Genomic DNA, 23,406 nt, shown 5'->3' with positions numbered 1-23,406 from the left:
TTGCGCATTTCGTCTTCGATTGTTATTGTTGCTTTTATTATATATTATTATTTAATTTAATTTAATTTATTTTATTATACTCTCGCAACAAAAGTTGCTAAGAGAGTATTATAGTTTTGTTCACATAACGGTTGTTAGTGTCACCAAGAAATAAAAGAGTTAGATATGGGGTTATATATATATAAATGATCAGGATGACGAGTGGAGTTGAAATCCGGATGTTTGTCCGTCCGTCTGTCCGTGCAAGCGATAACTTGAGTAAAAATTGAGATATATTAATGAAACTTGGAACACATACTCCTTGGCACTCAGAGGAGGTTGGTATTGAAAATGGGCGAACCAATGGGCGGACTATTGATACGCCCACAAAATGGCGAAAAACGAAAACCTGTAAAGTGTCATAACTAAGCCATTAATAAAGTTAGGGAGGGGCACATTTAGATGTATTTTTATTTAAGTGGGCGTGACCCCGCCCAATAAAGCTATATAAACCAAACTTTCTGCAGTCGTTTCTTTTAGCCATTTCCTTATACAGTCCAAAAAGAAAGAAATTGGATAATAACAACGCCCACCTCCCATACAAAAGTTAAGTTGAAAATGACTAAAAGTGCGTTAACTCACTAAAGAAAAACGTTAGAAACACTCAATTTTACATAAGAAATGGCAAATGGAAGCTGCACTCAGATTTTTTTACAAAATGGGAAATGGGCGTCGCCCACTTATGGGTCAAAAACCATATCTCAGGAACTACTCGACCGATTTCAATGAAATTCGGTATATAACGTTTTCTTGATACCTTGACACGGCACGGCACGGCTTGACACGGCAGAAATATGGGCGAAATCGGTTCACAACCACCCCTACTTCCAATATAACTCAATTTTGAATTCCATTTGATTCGTTCACTTTATAATATATACATTTGGAACCGATGAACTAACTAATAATAAAAAAACTAATAAAACTTTACACAAATACTGTTTTTGAGCTGTGGCATCACTTGTGGAAAAATTGACAACATCAGACCATGACTTTTCAAGGCTCCTGATATCGAACATGAAGAACTCAGTGCTTAAGAGTAATTTTTCACCGAAAATATAGGTAAATCTCTCAGATATTTTAATGTAATTCATTCCCTCAGATTTTTTTTCTTATAACAGTTTGTCTCTGTACCAAAAATGGTTAAAATCGGGTCATAACTTCCTCCAGATCCCATATACCTAATTATAAGTAATATAAAATTAAGTAAGCGTATAGTCTTCGATTTATTGTATCTTGGTGGTGAAAACGAGTGAAATCAGTTTAGGAATTACCTCAGTCCCCATATGATGATTTTCGTTATTCTATTGAACTTTATGCCGAATATATGGGTCGAATTGTGTTATTTTTATATAATTACATCAATAAATTGCGAGTGTATAAAATGTTCGGTTGCACCCGAACTTAGTCTTTCCTTATTTGTTTTTATTTATTTATTTTTTCATTTGCCACCGTTTCCACCGGTCAGTACCTTCTATCGCTTTGGCAGCCAGCATTTATTTAACGTTTTGCTAATTATTAGTGCCCTTCTCATGCGTTGATTGACATTTGGCAAATGTGCGAATGTGTAGAAAAAGTGAACGAAAAATACATAAAAAATAAACAAACAACAACGCGCACAACTCCAGTGGACAACCCGCTGTGTAAGTGTGTTATGCCTACAAGCAGGCAATCAAAATACCAAATAAAACTGCAACAAGGCTAAAAAGTCTCAAATAATGCAACAATAAGAACAACAACAAAGTGATCGGCATGTCAGCAAGCGTGAGAAGTTGTTGTCAAATGCTTGTATGTGGTGTTGCATGGTTATTGATTACAGCTCATAGCCGCATGTGAGTCGATATTCACGCGGATGTGTGGCATTCCTCGCCAGTCGGCTCATTTTGTAGCGGTTTAGTATGTTGCTGCACAGCAAAGCCGCTAGAGGGGCTTGTCAAAATGTTTGAAATATTTTTGATATGTGTATAATTGCTGTTTTGCGTATATTGTGGCAGTTTATAGACGGTTTTTAATCAAAGTAAGGCGATTTCTTTTTATTAATTATGTATCTGAGCACCATAATCTTTACAATTTTGATTAACGATAATTTTTGATTTGATTAGGTATTTTGAGTTGCTTTCTGATAGCTATTAATTGCTTTGTAGGTAAATTTGGATTTTGTGGGCTAAGTTTTGCTTTCTATGGTACTCGGGAAAATAATCTCTCTGTTTTAAGTAGATAAGGGAAGCTTTTCTAAATTTTTCATAATATAATCATAAAATATTTTCAAATACTGTTAGGGTATTGTTGATCTTACAGTCCATGAAATAAAGCCGAATCCCATCGCCTAAGGTTGACTTTCCCTAATTGTTTACAATAAGCAGAGTACTTACAAATCCCTTAGATATTAAGGCGAACAGCTTGGGCAAGGCAGCTGGCATTTAATAGTTAAATAAAAAGTAATCCACACCGAGGTTTAATATTTTTTTAGCAAAAAAATGTATTTATTATCATTCGAAAGAACATTCTGTGGCATTTATAATATGCCGAATATGGCATATTTAATGGCAAATTCTCACTTCAGTTTGCTCTTCATCCCAGACGCTGCAATTTTGATTGTTTCTGAAATGGTCCTCATCGCTGAATAGAATTTGGCTCGCAAACGTCGGATCTTCTTGGAACTTTTCAAGAGCCCATAGATTCGTAACTAGTTCTAGAGATTTAAACCACTTTTTTTAAATCTTTATCAGCCTCGATAGGGGGGATCTTATTTGATTGTTCTGCTGAAATTTTATAAAGCTTATTATGTTACTTTGATCAGTGTGCTTTTGTTAGAATGTTTTGAATGTTTTAAGGTTTCATCCGATTCAGTATACCTAAAAGAAAAATTACAACGAAATTTCTTTAATTATATATGCAAATATTTTTAAAATTATAAATTTAAAACTGCGAAAGAATGGGCTATACCAATTATTTAGAATACACTGGGGCCCCGGTTTGCGTCGACCCGATTTGCGTCGTTTCGATTTGCGTCGCAAAATATGTACATATGTACATACTAGAGACCTCTAGTACATACATATGTATTGTACAATGTTTTCAATTTGCGTCGTTAATTTCAGTTTCGGTCGTTTGAATGCCTACGTATGCAGCAATGTACATATGTATATACATACATATTCAGTTACAAAAAACAATTTTTCCGTAAAAAGGGGATTCCCAATTATCGGCATATATGCAAGTGCTGCACATATAAATATGAATTTCGGCAGAGAATTTCCGTCGGAGTTGCGGTTTCAGTTGGCTATTAATCACGCGAAAAAATGAGTCAAAAGCGCAAACAAATCAGTGTCGAATTGAAATTAGACATACTAAAACGTTTTAAGTCGGGTGAAAAAGCCATTGACATCGCAAAACATATTAACTTAGCTTCGTCTACTGTAAGGACAATTTGCAACCGAGATGCTGACCAAATCACAAAATTTGCAAAAACTGCTACCTCGCTACAGTCACAACAAGTCAAAGTAAGAAACCGCTGTTGATTAAAATGGAAGCTCTTCTGTCGGTTTGGATTGAAAATGAGAACCAAAGAAAAGTGCCCCTGAGCAAAATGATTATTCAAAATAAGGCCATCAGCATCTTTCATGATCTACAGAATGATACTCCATCAACAAGCAGTGGAAGTTCCGAAAAATTTGAAGCAAGTAACGGTTGGTTCCAACGCTTTAAATCTAGGGCAAATTTGCATAATATCTCTCTAAAAGGAGAATCGGCTAGCGCTGATAAGCCTGCTGCGGAAAAATTTAAGCTTGAACTACAAGCTATTGTCAAAGAAGGGGGATATTCTCGCAAGCAGGTCTTGAATGTCGATGAAACTGGCTTGTATTGAAAGCGGTTGCCTAAAAAAACCTACATTTCCAAGGCCGAAAAATCTGCTCCTGGGTATAAAGCCTCTAAAGATCGACTTACCCTTCTTCTAGGTGGAAACGTAGAAGGGGATTTTAAATTCAAGCCATTTCTTATTTACCAGTCTGAGAATCCAAGAGCACTTAAAAATGTGAATAGAAGTGATCTTCCGGTTCACTGGCATGCTAATAAGAAAGCATGGATGACTGCCACGCTATTTACAGATTGGATTAAAAATTGCGCTGTTCCCGAACTGAAAGATTATTGTTGCTCTCAAAAGATTGATTTTAAAATGCTGTTACTGATGGACAATGCTCCAGGACATCCCATATATTCAGATGATATTTCTGAAAATATAAAAGTTGTTTTTATGCCTCCTAACACCACCACTATCATACAGCCGTTGGATCAAGGCTCTTACTATCTACGGCGAACATTTTCTCAACTTATAGAAGCAACTGATAAAGCAGATACATTAACCATACCGCAGTTTTGGAAGGATTACAATATCAAGATGGCTGTCGAAAATATTGGCTTTGCATGGAAAGAAGTTAAAGTGACTTGTATGAATGGAAGTTGGGGAAATATATGGCCAGAGTGCTTGCTTAAAAACAATGTTCCGATTAACGATATACCAACTGTTCGGGAAGAAATTGCTAATCTGGCTAGGGAAAATAATATTGAAGGAATGGGGATTGAGGATATCAACGAACTGTTAAACTTACAGGATGAAGAGCTCACAAACGAAATGTTATTAACTTTTGGTACTGAACATACGTTGGATGATGAAACTGATCCCACCGTTATCCAAACAGAACCAAAAAAGCTAACAACTGCGCAAATTGCAAAAGCGATGGAACTGGTAGAACAGGCGATTGAAATTTTTTGCAACAATGATCCCAATGAAAATCGTAGTGCCAAGGCAAGTCAATCTCTTTCCGACGCCATACAATGCTACAAAAATGTTTACATGGAGAAAAAAGCAGTTTTTATACAACAAACTTTGGACGCATTTTTATGCAAAAATGTAACTCAGCCCGAAGAAATTATGAACGACTAAGGTTTTAATTTCATCGCATTTCTTTTTTAAATTGCTGTTTTGCTTTAAAAATGTGAGTTTGTTTTTATAGATATATACATATATATAGATTAAAATAAATGTTTTGTATGCTATGTAAATGCCCTCTTAAAAAGTTGCATTTTTTTTAACTCAGGAACAAATTAAAAATATTTTGCAGTAAGTATATGAGGAAATGTGTTTCGATTTGCGTCGTTTCGTTTTGCGTCGCGTCTCTACGGTCCCCATTAACGACGCAAACCGGGGCCCCAGTGTATATTGCTAGTGACTTGAGTCATCACTTCATCACTATTAACACTTCACTGTACCACCTGGGTATGTAGTACCGTTAATTGTTAGCATAATTTCCGTTAGTTTTCTGTACGGAAATTTAGCAACAAACCATTACAATCTCTTTATTTGCCCTCCCAAAGATTTGCAAAAAGACGTAACAACCTCAAATGACTGTAAAGATGCAGCTAAAGGGCAAAATTTAAGCTTGGCTCAACACTTGACTTGACTTTCTTCCATTCACTAAGCACAAAAACACCAAGCAATATTCATGTGCATGTGAGTAACTGCGCCACAAGTGGGCATGCGCACATTAGTCTTGATGTTAACAAGGTGTTGGGAATGGGAGTAGACGCAATACCACCGCGAACACCTGCCTACACATCAATGTACTGCAATAAACAAATTTAAAAAAAAGTTAACAAACAGTTGCATAGATCTTAGTGTGAAATCTGGCGTATACAACAACAATAAAAAATTATAATAAGAACAACACATACTTTTCGGTGTAAAAAATTGCCGAAAATTACAAAATTGAGCGTTGCAAATAGTGCGCTGATGAAGTTGTTAGAGTTTCCCAAAGTAATTTGCATGTATACCCCTCAAGGGGGTCACTTAACCTGCAATATTTCTCGTTGCTTACATGCATTTGTATTTCTTTGTAATTGCTTGAACAGACCAAGAAAGTGGTGTGTAGGAAAGCGATGGTATTCTTTGTGTGTCATCGTGTCTTCATGACTTGAAATATTTAAAAAGCAATTTCGAAAAAGTTCTGAAGATTTCCTCCAGTCTATACCATAAATCTTCGAGTATCTCGTTCTCCCTCGTCGTTCAAACAAGGTCAACTGTTCTAGCTTTTGAGATTTTGGCGTCCTCGAAGTATTCTGAAGTTAAACTAAGGATTTCAACAAAGCAAAAACAAGAGCTTTGTTGAGGACATTGAACTTCTTTCATTTGTACATTACCCTGTACATAGATCTTGAGCTGGAACGTTCTCAAGTCAAAAATACACATTCTTCGCGAACTCTGGTCATCATTACTTTGTCATAACACTGATAATTCAGTTCTTATTATATTTTAGTTAAGAATTTGACTCAGATTACATATGCAGGGACTTTTATTGGATACTTCTTACGTCTCCTTTTTCTAGCTCATTACACTAGAGTGTAGCTCTTCTAGCTTTCAGCAATTTTTGTCATCATTTCATTTGGCTCATCTTTGTGCAAGCTATTTGTGATTAGATAGGTTCCAAAGTACTTTACAGGGACTCTGTTGCTGTTGTGTGAAACTACAGAAAAAAAAAGAAAGTTTATGTAAAATAAGAGTGACTAAATAGTATAAGTAGGAGAAAAGACTATTGTTAAAACCAAAAAAGTTCTTAGATCCACCTACAGAGCTCCTTAATTAAGTACAACATTGAGGTCGTAAGAAAGGGCACCGGTCGTGCTATTTCACCGTGCTAGCCGGACCTGTTATTGTCTTGTGCTGTAGCGCTAAATTACTAGACTTAGCTCGGATAACGCTTAACGCTGATTAATAACCAACTCGGTTGCGAGATCCAAGAGGTCGGCTGAACTACTTACACTTGAAAAGGTTCACTCTGCCGCGATAGTGGGAGTTCTCACCGGACACTGAGGAATGTACATACATGCGATGAGGTTTGGAATCCCTCTGGACCCACACTGTCACAGCTGTATAAAGCAAAGTGTGGTGGAAACACCAAGTCATTTCCTCCTCTACTGTCCAGCGTTCAAAAGATTGAGGTTGAAACACCTCGGTAACTATACCTTTGGCGGACCAAGCGAACTTGCCGGAATGGACAAACGCAGGCTCATAAAAATCGTAATAAGCTCCAAGCGTTTTGGTTACACATGACGATCTTCTATGCGATCCATACTCAGAAGTCTTTTGGCATCACAATGGAGCCGCGGCTTTAGTTGTCCAAGTTACATCAATCCCGGCGCCTATCGCGTGGGTCAGCCTTTGAACCTAACTTTGTAAACAGTGACAGCTGAACCACAAAAATTGAGTTATGAATCTGAGTTAGATAGAATAGTTGATTGGTAGTAGAGATCTATATAATAGTATAGATCTCATCAACGTCTCATTCAAACTAGCAAAATGTGTATGGAGCTCATCCAGCAACAAACACTGGTGTTCAGGTTCCTATTGGGTACTTTTAGGGATAAATTTCACAGTAGCTACATTAATCTACATTTTACCTTTGTTCGGCTGGGCGATACTAGCAAATTGTGTAATTTTTTACCGTTATGATTGCCGAAAATATTTCAGAAGTACCATCCTTCTTTCTTTTTACCTGTAAGTTTAGCGCATTAGAAGCATTTGCTTGAATTTTTGCTTGAATTTTTCATAAGCCAGAAAGTAATTCCACATCGCACAGATTTTTAATTTTCGACTTTTTCAAATATTTTTCGTTACAAACTGCCAATTTTGATGGAAACAGAGCATTCATCAACATTCAACAGCCACCAAAATTGGTTACAATTCCCTGAGTTATTCAAAAGGCAAAGGGAATAGAGAATATCTGTGCCAACTAAATCACCACCCACCAGCACTAACTGAGGTAATACAACAAAAACGTTACTGAAGTCAACTGGAGCAGAACATTGACTTCGCCGTGTGAAGTGGCAAGCGATAGTTTGCATTGTTTGCATCTCAGTGGCGTAGAGTCTACAATGCATTGCTGTTGCTGCTTTGTAACTGTACTATAGCGGCGCAACAAATTTTTACCGCTGCCGCGGCAATGCATCTCTGGGGTGTGATTTTAATTTCATACGCAAATGCACAGCGGAAGCGGCGAAGACGATGATGTAGACTCACAATGTTTCGGTGATTGGTGAGTTATTGCTGTGCGGTGCTACCACACCCCCATTGCGCTTATGTTTGTTGCTGTAGGACCCATCAATTTTTGGTTATAACCGCAATTCATATTTATTCAGCGAATTGATGAAATAGTCAAAACTTTGTGGATGCAAATTCTAATTTCGAACACTACAAATCATTCGTTGCCCAGAGCTGCAAAGAAAAAGCAGGCAAAACTCTTGGAGGTATAGAAAATTATACGAAAATTACCCAAATAGAATAAATAGGGAAAAAGTCAGACCTTCATTTGATTTCGAAATAGATTGGAAGACAACAAGTCACTAATTTAAAAACTACTAGAATCAAACTGCAAAGAGTGAGACTTTTTTAAGGTAAAAAAGAAAGAGCAATGGAAGGATTCTTTTGACCAATAATTTAGCTTATTTTTTAAAGATATGGGTGTGCCATTATGTTTCAAAAATTATTTTGATTAAGTATCCACTGCGGCTGGGTCGAATAAATTCCCTCCGAGAGATCCAATTTTCGACCACTTCTTTCAGCAATTAGGGCCCTATGTCAGCAACAAAGATTGTTCCGGAATAAGTCTGAACATTATGAAATACCAAACCAAACTGAGTATGAATCTAGTAACAGCTGTCAAAAAGACCAACTCAGAAAAAAGTAGTACCTCATGATTCATGAGTCATGAAACAATACACGTCTAAAGAAAAAAACCGTTATTATTTGACCGATGCTAATAGCAATTGATATTTATCCCTTTACCTCTAAATAGCTTTCCTAATAAAAGGTTCTTATCTACCATTTCCGAGGTATTTGTAGTTAAAGACGTCTTAAGTAGTATAAACAAAATTTTTTATCTAGAAAACTTGAGATGAAAATTATATTCAATTGTAGTGGCTTTCAGCACACAACACGAGTTTCTACTACTCCTTGACTATGTATACTAAGGTTTAGTGTTGGAGTGGGGTTTAAAGGTTGAAACATAGAGATAAGGATATTTGTATCTCAATACCTGACTTGGCTATAATGTTAAATATAAGAAAATACGGATAACAATTCTTTAGATTAAGAATTGGTATTTAACCTTTGAACTGATAAAATCTATAAATCAGAGGAAGAAGAGTTTCATAATTTTTGTAAAGTCGATCTGAAGATATCCTCCTTTGACTACGTCTGAGTGAAGGCAATGTTGGTTGAAAAGGGAGGCGAAGAGAGCCTGACCGTAAGCGGCAGCACTTAGGCCATAAGTATGCCCATTGTGCTCCCCGAAGGTACCCTGATAAGCATTACCTACACAGAAGGTTGGGTATTCGCAGAGATAATTATCTAGTGTCTCGTCATATTTCGCGCACGCCCTGCATTTTGCCGATTCTGCTATACCAAGTCTCTGCAGGTGGCCTCTTGGAGGTAGGTGCCCGTGATAACCCCTGTGATTCAGCTTAGTTCTCTTTTGCTCAAAGTAAGAAGTTTTTTGATCTGTTCAGTGTCAACATTACCCATAGTAGTTTTGTGGTACGACCCGTGTTGAACATGTTCCAGGACCTGAGATGTTCCCCTAGCATTCATTGCTTTAGGCAGCGCTTGAGAGAACTAAAAGGTCTGGGGCAGTTTAAGGGAATTGCATTCCCAGCTGCCCCTGAGCGGTCACCCAGGTAATTTTAACTGAGTTTTCTTCCTTCTTCTTCTTGACTGGCGTAGACACCGCTTACGCGGTTATAGCCGAGTCCAAAACAGCGCGCCACGTATCCCTCCTTCTGGCAGTTTGGCGCCAATTGGTTATACCAAGCGAAGCCAGGTCCCTCTCCACCTGGTCCTTCCACCGGAGTGGAGGTCTCCCTCTTCCTCGGCTTCCACCAGCGGGTACTGCATCGAATACTTTCAGAGCTGGAGCCCTTTCATCCATTCGAACAACATGACTAGCCAGCGTAGCCGCAGTTTTTTATTCGCTGGACTATATCTATGTCGTCGAAGAACACATACAGCTCATCGTTCCATCGTCTGCGGTATTCGCCGTTGCCAATTTTTAAAGGACCATAAATCTTTCGCAAAACCTTTCTCTCGAAAACTCCTAGTGCCGTCTCATCGGATGTTGACATCGTCCACGGTTCTGCACCGTAAAGTAGGACGGGAATGATGAGAGACTTGTAGAGTTTGGTTTTTGTTCGTCGAGAGAGAAGTTTTCTTCCGCTAGTCTATTAATTGCCTCTTTGCATAATCTGACGCATTGAGACTTCGTGTTGGCGCAGCGAGACTTAAATGCGGCTTGGCTATCCACAAAAAAATTGATGGAACTGTTTGTTTGGGCGCAAGCCCACCTAGTGCCTTCCCTTAGTCCGACAATCTCATCTTTAAAAAGATAAAGAATACGCTTTATGGAATCAACCCTAACTGACATAAATAACTTTTGCACCTAATTGTAGGCAATAGTTTGTAGTATTACACAAACTTATAAAAAACGTTGCCTACATTTAGGCTTATAGCGATTTAGTATATACATTAGCTTTGTAGTTGCAAATATATACGTTTCCTCATATAGAAATGCGTATTTCTGTCTTTCATTAAATTACCTGTATCCAAATTAAATAAAGATTCAAATCTGTTCGGCCACTGGTTTAAGATTAACATGAATGAGATGGTCGCTTAACTTTTAGTGTTATAAAAACGCATAATATAATATATCTACAGTTGCATTTGTTGTTGTTCAAAAACTATTAAAATTCATTCACAAACCAACTAGTATGGAAATATAACCAAACTATAATGATATACATATATTATATGTATATACTTATACATGATTGTCTGGAAGTAAATCTGCTACAATTTCTTATGAATTATGTTAAAGACCAGTAGTGGTAGTAAACATAAAAATAAACAAGCTGAAACAAGTTACAACAACAAGTAACTTACTACAATAATTAATTAAAAAATGAAGCTAAAAAGATTTCATTCAAGAAAACGCGCTTAAACGTTTATTTCTACATACACATATAAATCCCAGCATGGCAACGCTGTAGACCGAGGATTGGGAAAAGGTTGCCAAACACACCATATAATTTAATTTATGTTATAATATTAAACACAAAGTCTAGTTGATTACATATTAAAATGTTGTTAAAAGTGAAATACAACGGCACAACAATAACAACAACAAAGCTAGTCTAAGCGAAAGCTTGAAAGTCTTGTGTGTAGCCCAGAAGAGTAATAGCCGAAAATATTATGAATGTGCAATAATTATGAAATTCATAGAAATTTTCATTAACATTTCATTAACAACAACAAATAAATTAGGAAAAAATAACAACAAACAACAATAAAACAACTTCCACTTTACCACAATTTCCGCTCGCGAGCAACAATATAGCTCCACATGTGTATGTGTGTACTTTTTGTTAGCCAACCTAACTTGACCAGCAGCTTATTAACCTGTGAATTTATGACATATCAACACCACACAAAGTACACGCACATTAAATGCGCTAAATTAGCTTAAACGACTGCTAAAGCCAGGCGGCGCAGTGGTCACAAGACAAGCACTCAAGAGGCATGCCGAAAAGAAGTACCATAATTTGCCGCAGCAAAAAACAGCAAACTGTTGAAATAAAAAGAAACAACTCAAATGGTAGCACATTATTTGTTTGACAGCAAAGACACAGACACTCGAAATCAAGCAAGAAATACCGCAAATAAATGAAAAATATTATATTAGCAATAATATTATAACTTCCACTAATGTCTTCACGTATGTAAGTGTGTGTGTTTATGTCGCTTTTCGTTCATAATTTGTCTAAACCCTTCTTGGTAACGCACAACTGGTCTGACCGCCGATTATGGCTGCCACTTCGTCAACACTTCAGCAGTTTGGCCAGCTTTGCAATGCGTAAACAAGCACTTGCTCTGCTAACCAGTATGTAATAAATACATATATGTACACTCGTTCAAAGCTACATACAAATATCGGCTGGGATTATGTCGTATTTTCGTTGAGGTCAAGTGTCGGTTACTGGCAAACAGCTGAGGCGACAATTGTAAGTTAACAATGAATGAAGTCAACTCACTGAATTGTTTGCTACTGGTAGGCTTTCATTCTGCAGTGTTATTTCTTCACTGTGCTATTGGAATAAGGCATTCTATGAGTCCACAATAGGACACCAGTGGCTTTCTCAAACTTCCTTCTGGATTTACTGAAAACGACCGTCGAATCTTATTTGTTGAACTTCTTCTTGTTCTTGACAACAGCGCGCCACGCATCTCTCCTTTTGTCAGTTTGGCGCCAATTGGTTATACCAAGCGAAGCCAGGTCCTTCTCCACTTGGTCCTTCCATCGGATGGAGGTCTCCCAGCGGGTACTGCATCGAACACACTTTCGTCCATTCGAACAACATGACCAAGCTAGCGTAGCCGCTGTCTTTTTATTCGCTGGACTGTGTTAATGTCGTCGAATAACACATTCATCGTTCCATCGTCTAAGTATATTGTATATAATCATACTCTTCATACTTCTGTAAGGAGTTTAGATCAATAAATAAAACGGAATATTATATTTTGTCAAAAGAAAGAGAGTCTAATCACAATTTATTAATTAGTCCAAAGTAGAAAATTATAGCTAGAGCAAACAGAGGGAGAGAAAGGAATAAAATGGGGAATGAAGAGGAATAAAATAACTAAGGAATCTCTCATAAACTGCTAGCAGCTACTAAACGGTCAATCATATGTTTAGAATGAATACCAAGGATAGTGAATCTGTACCATCAATCACTAAATAACTAATTTCATTCGTTGATTTCTGGGGTATTGAGCTCCGAGGAAACCAACCAGTCTTCTTTCATGTTCCGAAGTACAGCAAGGTTTTAATTATTAAAGCTGCAGAAAGCTACTTATACTCGAAGCATTTTGACTTAATAGCTAAAACGGGATAATACGATCTTCTTAAGACTGCCTCTATCAAAATTCGGAACCCGAATTTTTGAAACGTCTGATTGCAGTCTTTTGAGATAGAACTAATTTTGATAATGTTGAAAGACATTATGTTAAATAATAAAAAAGTTTGCTCCTAAATGTAGGCAACGTTTCACTTTCTACTCTTGTGAGTTCTGACAGTAGATGACAGCATAAAGATAATAAGATAAGATAATATTTTCTGTTATTGAGTAAGTAGCCACTCCAAGATAAAAGATGGTTGTAGATTTCCGACAAATGAAGACATATAAAATGTTTTTAAATTGTGCAACATGGGAGAACCTACCAATTTTAAATAATTTTTTTAATAAATATAAACATAACATTTATTTTAAACTCTCTTTTTTTAGTCTAGGATCATCTGTAGTCATAATAAAAAATATAAGAGTAATTAATTAATTTAAACTAGCAAAAAAAATTGATTTCAACTTAGCTTTTTATGAAAAATTGTTCGGTTGATTAGTTTTTGAGAAATCTTGACAACAGGTTTCGGAAACATATTTTTGATATGAACATGTTTAAAATTTTGGGTGATAACTGGTATATCCTGGAGCGCGCAACTTCTTCAGACTGTTTCTCCAAAACTATTATTAGGATCACATCCGAATCAATTTTTTTTTGAAGCCGTAAAATCCATGTTACTCATTAATTATTTAAGGAGGAATATCTTTAGACAATTATCATTATTTAAAGTGTTAATTGGTCCACCGGACCGTCAGAACCGTGGTCGCCTAATAGGAGGCTTTCTTAATATTTTTTTAGATATTAAAGGTATTTTCTAAAAATAAGAATATCATCTATAAGTATTTTATGTATTTATTTTTTTGAAGATTAAGAGTTGTACTAGTAGTTGTAGTAGGTGATCTATAGATACTGTGGGTTTATTGTTGTAGTTATTGTAGTCATTTGTTCATATTTTCAGTGTGCTAATCTTGCTTTATTGGTTGTATATATACATACATACATGCGTAGAAATTTATATATATTTTTGGTGGTACTAAGTACAGGTATACTTAAATTTGTGCGTATATGCCCTTCTTACAATAAGAATTATGAATTTTTCCTAGAAGTCCGTACGAACAGTACTCTAACTGTGGGAATATATGAATGAACATTAAAAATGTAATAAACACTTATGATGAACAAGCACATAAATACAAATTTATAAGTATTTATATTTTGTATTTGTATGTGGGAATACTAATAAACGAAAAAAATATAATTATAAACGCACAATTACCCAGCTCACCACTTAAACAAGATTCGATATGCGTTTGTGTTTAAGTGTTCTTATTATGGTACCATAACTTCTTTCTTGCCCACTCTTTATGTTTGTAGTAAGTGTCAACAACAGTAGCCACAAACAGCGGTTTTAATTGCAATAAGTCACATGTAAGTATGTCTGTGTGTGAAGAGTTGTGGAGATACACAATACATATCGCTTTAATAGCACAAATAAAATTCAGTTACAAGTTATAAAATGGCCCAAAAGCGAACGGAAATGAAAGAAGACTCTTTTTTATGAGCATATTATTTGGAAAATATTGTTCAGTGCCTTGTTGTTGTTGTGTGTTCGCAGGTACATATTATGAACGAATATTTTACATCGAATTATTATAATCTAATGGATGTGAATTATGTGGCGCTTTGCCAACTCTATTTAAGTACTTGGAGAGGTACAGCAACAGTTACCTGCAGTGTAAGAAAAAAATAGTCAAACAATTATCCGACTTAAAGGGTTCTATGGGTTTCACGACTTCAAAATTTGATTTTTTTAATACATATATCATTAAATTATAAAACATCTCTAGATTATTGTCCTACAATTTGGATCCGATCCAAGTAATAGTTTTGGAGATACTGTCTGAAGAAGTTGCGCTCTACAGGGTATCTTTAATATCACACAATACTTAGACGAGTTTTTCTCAAAACTGGACAAAGTCGCTTGTCCACATTACTCCAGAACTACTCAACCAATCTTAAGGGAATTTTAGACAAAATTTCGAGTTGCAATTTAAGGACTTTAACAAAAGATTTTTCAATTACAAATATTAAAAATAAATTGCCGAAGAAATTTTGGCAAAACTTATTTATTTCTAAATACATCTGCCAAAAATATAATTTTAATTTTTTTCCTTCATCTAAGTTCTAGTCTAAAGTTTTAACTAACCATTTATTTATTTATTTTCACATCAGATGATCCTCCTAGGATTTATGTCGTCAACTCTGACACACCTTTTTACCGAAGGTACAGTACTCTGACAAAATCTGATCATTAATTTCTTTTCAAACGAATTAATCGAACAAAAATTGTTCTGAATAAAGAGTAAAAGACACTTCTCAAAGACTCAAAGAGTAAATTTTTCGGAATTAAACCCCAGGATCAGCAAATTTCCAGTTGAACATTGAAAATCTATTACATTCTCAGGGAGAATTAACTTATAATTAATGGATAGACGTGATTTCTTTACCGATTGTTCTATTTAGACTTAGAATTAATGGATAGACGTGAATTCTTTACCTCTTGTTCTATTTATAGTCTACGGAATCCTTGTGGAACAAGCATTTAAGGTACGAAGTCGGCAAAATTGGACAACTAGCTTATGTCAGAGATGCATATGCTCACTTACTTAAGTGCAGTATGAATACCCCGATGATCAGTTCTAACCTAACCTAACTTTTTAAAATTTTTTTTACTCTAATGGTAGTGGACAGAAAAACTATTCATGTGAAAATTAATATTTTTTACTACAAACTATTTATAAAGCCCATTAAACAACGACAACTACAATTGCTCAAAAGAGCGAACTACCTTTCATAAACAGAAATCTTTCTCCAAACATTTTTATAGGCCGATAATATTAAAGATATGTTTCAACAATATCCCAGTCATACATTTTTGTATCTGCTGATAATTAACTTTTATGAATTTTCACCTGAAACACAATTTTTATGACATTTAATAATTAAAATGGTGTGTAATAAAAAAGAAATGAAAACAAGAAAAAAATAAATTTTTTTTGCATTTCTAGCAACTAAAGTACACAGAAGAATGTGGTAATGTTTTCTTTTTTATTTCATTGCGTAAAGTGAGTGCATGTGGTGACCATACATTTCAACAATGCTGGGAAAGTAGCCAATTAGCAGCATTTATGGGCATTAAATATGAGCCAACAACTACTTATTTGATAATCCATTTTTTCTGCTTGAGAAAGTGATATCGAAAAAACAGTTGCATTTTGGTTAGTTAAATTAATTTTTTTTCTTTTTATTTTATTACTAAAAGGTAAGTTAATGATAATTAAATTCGTCTCGGTCCTTACTGAAAGTACTCCCATAAATATAAAAAATAATTTCGAAAGATTTCGTCGAAAATCAATTTAAACTTAATGACTTAAGACTACTATAGGATTATTAACTTTTAAGCAATGAATGATCACATTCCGAGATTGCTGTTTTAAAGAAATTTGTTTCCACCATAATATCAAATTAGAGATCATATACATTCAAAGACTGTATCGAAAGCTCGAAATAAATTTTGTCATGTTCAAGATAACCCTTTCCAAACGGAACGACTGTTCCGAATGGCAAAACGTTTCGATTAACTACTGATCATCTCAATTTCATTAATTTTGAAATTTGTAAACTGATGAAAGCTCATTCAAAAGTAACCCGATTCTTATTACGGCTTAGTTATTAGTATTGGCAACTTGTATTCCTATACTCTAATGTATGTGTGAGAACTATAAAAAAGCTCTTGCTATGTTCCAAATAGTCGGATCTAATTTGAAAGAAATTTTTTTATCAATATAGCTTCCTCATCAATAGCTCGCTCAACTATTAGACCCTGACTTTTCTTTTGGACTGACAAACCTTTTACTCAATTTAATTTCAGATAAGTCTCTAAGTACCCGATCTATAGTCAATTATTAATATTTCAGTCAAATTATATACGTCATTAGTTCTTAAATTTACCCCACAATTAAATACAAGCAAAAAAGAGTCTAACACCATCTCACTAGCCATAATATGGAAAAAAACACTAACATACCCGCGTTGTATTCATAAAAATCCATTATTCATTTATCGCCTCTTCGAACGCTCATCACTATTCTTCGTGCGACTTGTCACAATTCTAATTGTCAATAAAATACACCGTTGTCGCGTCAAATGACAAATGATTGAATTGTCACATCGCTCATTTAAGCGCTTGCATACAAACAAAGAAGCTTTGTAGCATTTGTTATTGTTGTATTTTATTGCTTTTCGTTAACAATTCAATAAACAAATCAATTAGCATTTGGAAATCGCGTGGAAGATCACGCATACAAGCCTTTATGTACAATATGTCGCTTGAGTGGAAGTTCTGGTGTTTGTTAAGCACATTTAATTTGCTGAAAGAATACTGAAGATATGTTGACGTATATATGTTTATGCGGAATAATTATTTATTTTATTGTGAAGGTAATAAAGTGTACAAAATAAAACTCTTTCTTCAATCAACTTTTATATAGGCTAGTAGGATATTGCAGTATATGCTACATTGCGCTTCATATATTATGAAAGAGTATATGAGAGTACTTTTAATAAACAGAGGCACACTTAAAGTAACTTGTGGGGTTATGGATATACTTCATCTTTCGCCTAGTCGAATTAATTCCCTGACTCTATATAGAGTCGTCAAGAACGGACCTAATCGTCTATACCAGTATTAAGCGATTTTCGTGAATTTTTTAAAAGAAAGTCCACAATCGAATATTTCAAAGTTTTTTGGACATAATAAGGTATATTTTTTATACTCTCGCAACCTGTTGTACAGAGTATTATAGTTTTGTTCACATAACGGTTGTTTGTGTCACCATTTCTTGGTGTTAGATATGGGGTTATATATACATAAAAGATCAGGATGACGAATGGAGTTGAAATCCGGATGCCTGTCCGTCCGTCTGTCCGTCCGTGCAAGCGATAACTTGAGTAAAAATTGAGATATCTTCATGAAACTTGGAACACATGTTCCTTGGGACCATGAGAGGGTTGTTTTCGAAAATGAGAAAAATCGGACCACTGCCACGCCCACAAAATGGCGAAAACCAAAAACACATAAAGTGTCATAACTAAGCCATAAATAAAGTTATAACAGTAAAATTTGGAGTAAAGGATCGCACTAGGAAGGGGCATATTTGGATGTAATTTTTTGGGGAAGTGGGCTTCGCCCCGCCCACAAATCGGTTTTTTGTATATATCTCGCAAACCAATGAAGCTATATAAACCAAACTTTCTGCAGTCGATTATCTTACGTACCCCACCACACACCATGAAAATAGTTGAAATCGGATAATAACCACGCCCACCTCTCATACAAAAGTTAGGTTGAAAATTACTAAAAGTGGGTTAACTCACTAACGAAAAACGTTAGAAACACTAAATGTCACATAAGAAATGACAGATGGAAGCTGCATTCAGTTATTTTTACAGAATGGAAAATGGGCGTGGCATCGCCCACTTATGGGAGAGTATGGGCATACCAAATCATATTGCACTCTACGCAGTGTTTGTGTGGTATGTGGTGATTTGCACCCAACATCAAAATGCACTCTTAAAAAAGAGGATACAAATAAAAAAAGGAATAACTGTGGAGGAAATCATACTGCTAACTACAGGGGCTGCCCTGTATATAAAGACTTGAAATCAAAATTGTCACTGGGAATTCAAGCTCGTCGTAACCAAATGTTGAATATCCCTCGTAACGAAAATGTAGTAATTACAGACCAGAGTTCGAAACCTGGTAATTCTAAGGATATCTTTGTCCAGGGAAGCTATGCAAATGTGGTAAAAGGCAACGCTGTGCAAATGCAACAACCGCAAAATCCACCAAGTGGAGGTATTGAAAATATGATTCTAAATCTGACTCAATGTATGACACAATTCATGTCTACGATGCAAAACATGATCCAAGATTTGATCAAATCTCAAAATCAAACAACTTTATTATCTAAAAAATGAGTATACTAAATATTTGTATATGGAATGCCAACGGTGTAAACCAACACAAACTGGAGTTAATACGATTTCTGACTGAAAAAAACATAGATGTTATGCTGATATCAGAAACTCATTTAACAAATAAAAACAATTTCTTTATAGCGGGATATAGACTTCATGTTACAAATCATCCAGATGGAAAGGCGCACGGTGGAACAGCAGTATTGGTTAGAAATCGGCTAAACCACCATGCTTTAGAACCACATGCTACAGCGCAGCTACAAGCTACAACAATATCATTGAAAAATCGAGGCTCTGACCTCAATCTGACGGCTATATACTGTCCACCTCGTTTTAAAATTACAGACTGCGAATTTAAAGATTTTTTTGGAACGCTAGGTCCAAGATTTCTAGCTGGTGGTGATTATAATGCAAAACACATGTACTGGGGCTCACGTCTTATTAATCCGAAAGGACGACAGCTGTACTACACTATTATAAATAAGCACAATAACCTTGATATAATATCTCCTGGTAAGCCGACATACTGGCCCAGTGATAGAAACAAAATACCAGACTTAATAGATTTTGCTGTAGTCAAAAATATAGATAGATCGCTAATAACAGCAGATACATGTACAGACTTATCTTCAGATCATTCTCCTGTACTAATAAAGTTATTCGAACAGCCCATGATAGTTGAGCCAAAAGTATCTCTAACATCTTTTAAAACTAACTGGTTGAAATATAGAAAATATATCAGTAGCCACATTAATATCGATTTAAAAATAAGTACAGGAAGAGACATTGATGAAAGCGTAATGGAATTCAATGATGTAATAACAAATGCAGCTGCTTGGCAACACCTAAAAGAAAAGTTAAGGTTTTTAGAAACATGACTAATAATGAAATAGAAAAGCTTGTAAATGAGAAAAGGCAAGCGAGACGTGAATGGCAGTTAAGTCGTTCCCCTTCAACTCTGCGTCAACTGAAATCGGCTGCACGTAAGTTAAAAAAGCACTTAAACGCGATGAAGAATACAATACTGAAAATTATATAAAGCACCTGTGTCCAAATTCTAGCAAGAAAAACTCCCTTTGGAAAGCCCAAAAGTATTTTAAGCCTCCAGTAGATTCCAAGATGCCTATAAGACAGTCGAATGGTAATTGGGCGCGCAGTAATGAGGAAAAGGCAAATTGCTTTGCAAATCACCTTGAAAAGGTATTTCAACCCAATGTACCAAAAAACAACTTTAAGTTGCCAACTTTGCCCAATATTGCAAACGAGTCAAGCGTGTCTATTAGGACGTCTACTTATGAAATTATCAAGATCCTAAAAGAGCTAAATCCGAAAAAGTCTTCAGGACACGATAATATTACTCCAAAAATGTTAATTGAGTTGCCAAATATTGCTATATCAGTGCTCTCTTTGCTCTTTAATGCAATTCTTGGTTTCGGGTACTATCCAATTTCGTGGAAAAAGTCGCAGATCATCATGATAGATAAACCTGGAAAAGACTTAACACAACCATCTTCCTACAGACCAATAAGTCTCTTACCATGTCTTTCCAAAATATTCGAAAAAGTTTTACTATCAAAAATGTCTCCTTTCCTCCACGAAAATAATATAATACCAACCCATCAATTCGGGTTTCGTGCTAAACATGGCACAGTAGAGCAAGTGAATAGAATTACAAACGAAATCAGGAAAGCATTCGAGCACAGAGAGTACTGTTCAGCTATTTTTCTTGATGTAGCTCAGGCGTTCGATAAGGTCTGGCATGAAGGCCTTTTATGGAAAATCAAAAACGTTTTACCTTACGAATTGCATAAAACATTGGAGTCATATTTAAGAAATAGGAAATTTACGGTTAAAGTAGCAGATTTTATATCAGAAGAACGAGCAATAAGGGCCGGTGTACCTCAGGGCAGTGTATTAGGCCCCACTCTGTACATAATATATACAGCAGACCTTCCAATAGCTAACAACGTATTGACATCCACTTTTGCGGATGACACAGCCATAGTAAGCCGAAACAAATGCCCCATTAGAGCATCAAGAGTATTAGAGGAGCACTTAACTTGTGTCGAAGAATGGCTAGCCAACTGGCGTATAAAAATTAATGAGCAAAAATGCAAGCATGTTACATTTTCTCTAAGGCCAGAAACATGTCGGACAATTAAAATAAACAATGTATTAGTACCCCAAGCGAATGAAGTAACTTATCTTGGGATTCACCTGGATCGAAGGCTTACGTGGCGGAAACATATAGCGAGTAAAGTAACTTGCATGAAGTTAAGAGCAGCAAATTTAAATTGGCTTCTAAACAAAAATTCTAAACTTAGCCTAGACAACAAAGTCCTTTTATACAATGCAATCATAAAACCGATTTGGATGTATGGTATTCAACTGTGGGGTACGACCTGTGCAACCAACATTGATATAATTCAGAGATTCCAATCTAAAATGCTTAGAACAATAACGGGTTCACCATGGTACATGCGTAATGAAAATATCCATAAGGATCTTGATATTCCTATGGTAAAGAAGGAAATAGAGGACAGCAGAAAGAAATATATTTCTAAACTTCGTGAACATCCAAACCCATTGGCAAACGCCTTGGTACATTCCAATCAAACTCGTTTAAAAAGAAGAGATCTACCTGCCTACTAAAGAGCAACGTTCTGCCAAAAAGCTCAAACACATTCTTGAGCTTACTTAGTTGTAAATAGATTTAAGATTTTAATACTTATTGTTAGGCTTTAAACAAAGCAGATTCAATAAATAAAGAAATATTGAAAAAAAAAAAAAAAACTTATGGGTCAAAACCATATCTCAGGAACTTCTCGACCGATTTCAATGAAACTTGGTTTGTAATAGTTTCCTTACCTTCCAATAATATTTTGTGAAAATTGGCCAAATCGCTTCACAACCACGCCTACTTCCTATATACCAGAACTTTGAAGACAATCTGATTCGTTTACTTTACAATATATAAAGTAAGCACTAGTGAAGATATCGGTGCAGAACTTTGCACAAATACTACGTATATAGTGTGGCAGCCCCATTCTAAAAATCGCCAAAATCGGACCATATGTTTACACGAGGACCTCGGTGCTTCTAACATAATATTAGGGTTTCCAACTTTCAATGGACTTTATATAATATATATGACGAATATGTGGGTCAAATTGTGTATTATATAATATTAATTAAGTTAAATAAATAAATTACGAGAGTATAAAATGTTCGGTTACACCCTTCCTTACTTGTTTTAGCTATATTTTTAGATTTTTTTTTGGGAAAAATTTATTATTAATCCATTTTTTGAAAGTGTCACACCCCTTAAAAACAAATGATTTCTCAAAAAGAGGGATAGGTAGAAATAAGGAGAGGGAGAAATGCAGCAGACCTCTCTCCAAACGAAACTCATGATGGATTCGAGCAGCTGATTTGAAAAGGTCGTTTCTACGGGTCGGTATACTTTTTAATTGAAAAATATCTTTAGTGGAGTGCCAATGTTTATATGTAGTTATGAACTTTAGATAAACGAAGTATAAAAGTATAAAAGGCTATAGTTGCCGTCTTATATTAATAGAATTTTTGCAGATGTACTTGCTAAGCTTTTATTCAGATCTCTCCATAACTATGTTTCAGACAACACTCTTAGTGGGAGAACTGTGTTTAATGAAAGAGAGGAGTTCACTTGAAGCTCTCATTAGTCCCTATCACTGATGTCTGATCAGTTAGTGTACTATTTGATAGTCGGTACCAATATCTCCATTGAATGGAAAGAAGCTCGTTTCTCCTGAACATAGTATGAAATTATACATTTTCAGAACAGAGTTCGTACAAAAAACAGACGTAGGTTAATAAATTGGTCGATTCTAATTGTAATTTTATTCATAAAATATTTTAAGTAACCGTAGTTATTTGACAACATATTATAGATCGAATAGAGCAAAGACGGGAACAAACCCGGAATATCTCTCATTGTTCTCAAAATAAACTGAGTGACAATTATGAACTAGATATTTATATGGGATGAGTATAAAAAGGAAGCTGTTGAGTATCATAAACCACAATAATTCATCTGAAATATTCGGTTACTTCTGCAACGAATTTCTCTCTAATTTAACTACGAAATTGAGCACGTTTACTTGATTCAATTGAAAACCGCTTTAAAATTCCTACTCGTGCACTACACAATTAAACAATTTCAAATTAAATGCTAAAAATTCACTTTTTACTTTTATATCTCTCATCCTTTTTATGGCCTTCGGTTAAGTAATATGTGCTAACTGCTGTTCTTGTATCGATATCGATTTCTAAACGATCTTGCGCAACTA

At 35.4% G+C, this 23,406-nt stretch overlaps 1 protein-coding gene across 1 annotated transcript; it reads left to right on the top strand.

Moving 5' to 3' along the window:
• The first annotated feature begins 4,216 nt into the window (after nucleotides 1-4,216).
• On the top strand, nucleotides 4,217-4,984 carry LOC128921956 (tigger transposable element-derived protein 1-like). The gene has a single exon (XM_054231036.1). The coding sequence runs from the start codon at nucleotides 4,217-4,219 to the stop codon at nucleotides 4,982-4,984; it is 768 nt and encodes a 255-aa protein (XP_054087011.1).
• Nucleotides 4,985-23,406: the final 18,422 nt, after the last annotated feature.

Source organism: Zeugodacus cucurbitae, chromosome 5 (assembly GCF_028554725.1).
Source record: "Zeugodacus cucurbitae isolate PBARC_wt_2022May chromosome 5, idZeuCucr1.2, whole genome shotgun sequence".
Classification (NCBI taxonomy): Eukaryota; Metazoa; Arthropoda; class Insecta; order Diptera; family Tephritidae; genus Zeugodacus; species Zeugodacus cucurbitae.
Note: the sequence above shows the minus strand (reverse complement) of the source record. Positions and strands in the feature narration are given on the sequence as shown.

What these genes read in the sequence shown, in the direction of transcription:
- LOC128921956 (XM_054231036.1), top strand. Translation starts at nt 4,217, where the DNA reads ATGCTGTTACTGATGGACAATGCTCCAGGACATCCCATATATTCAGAT.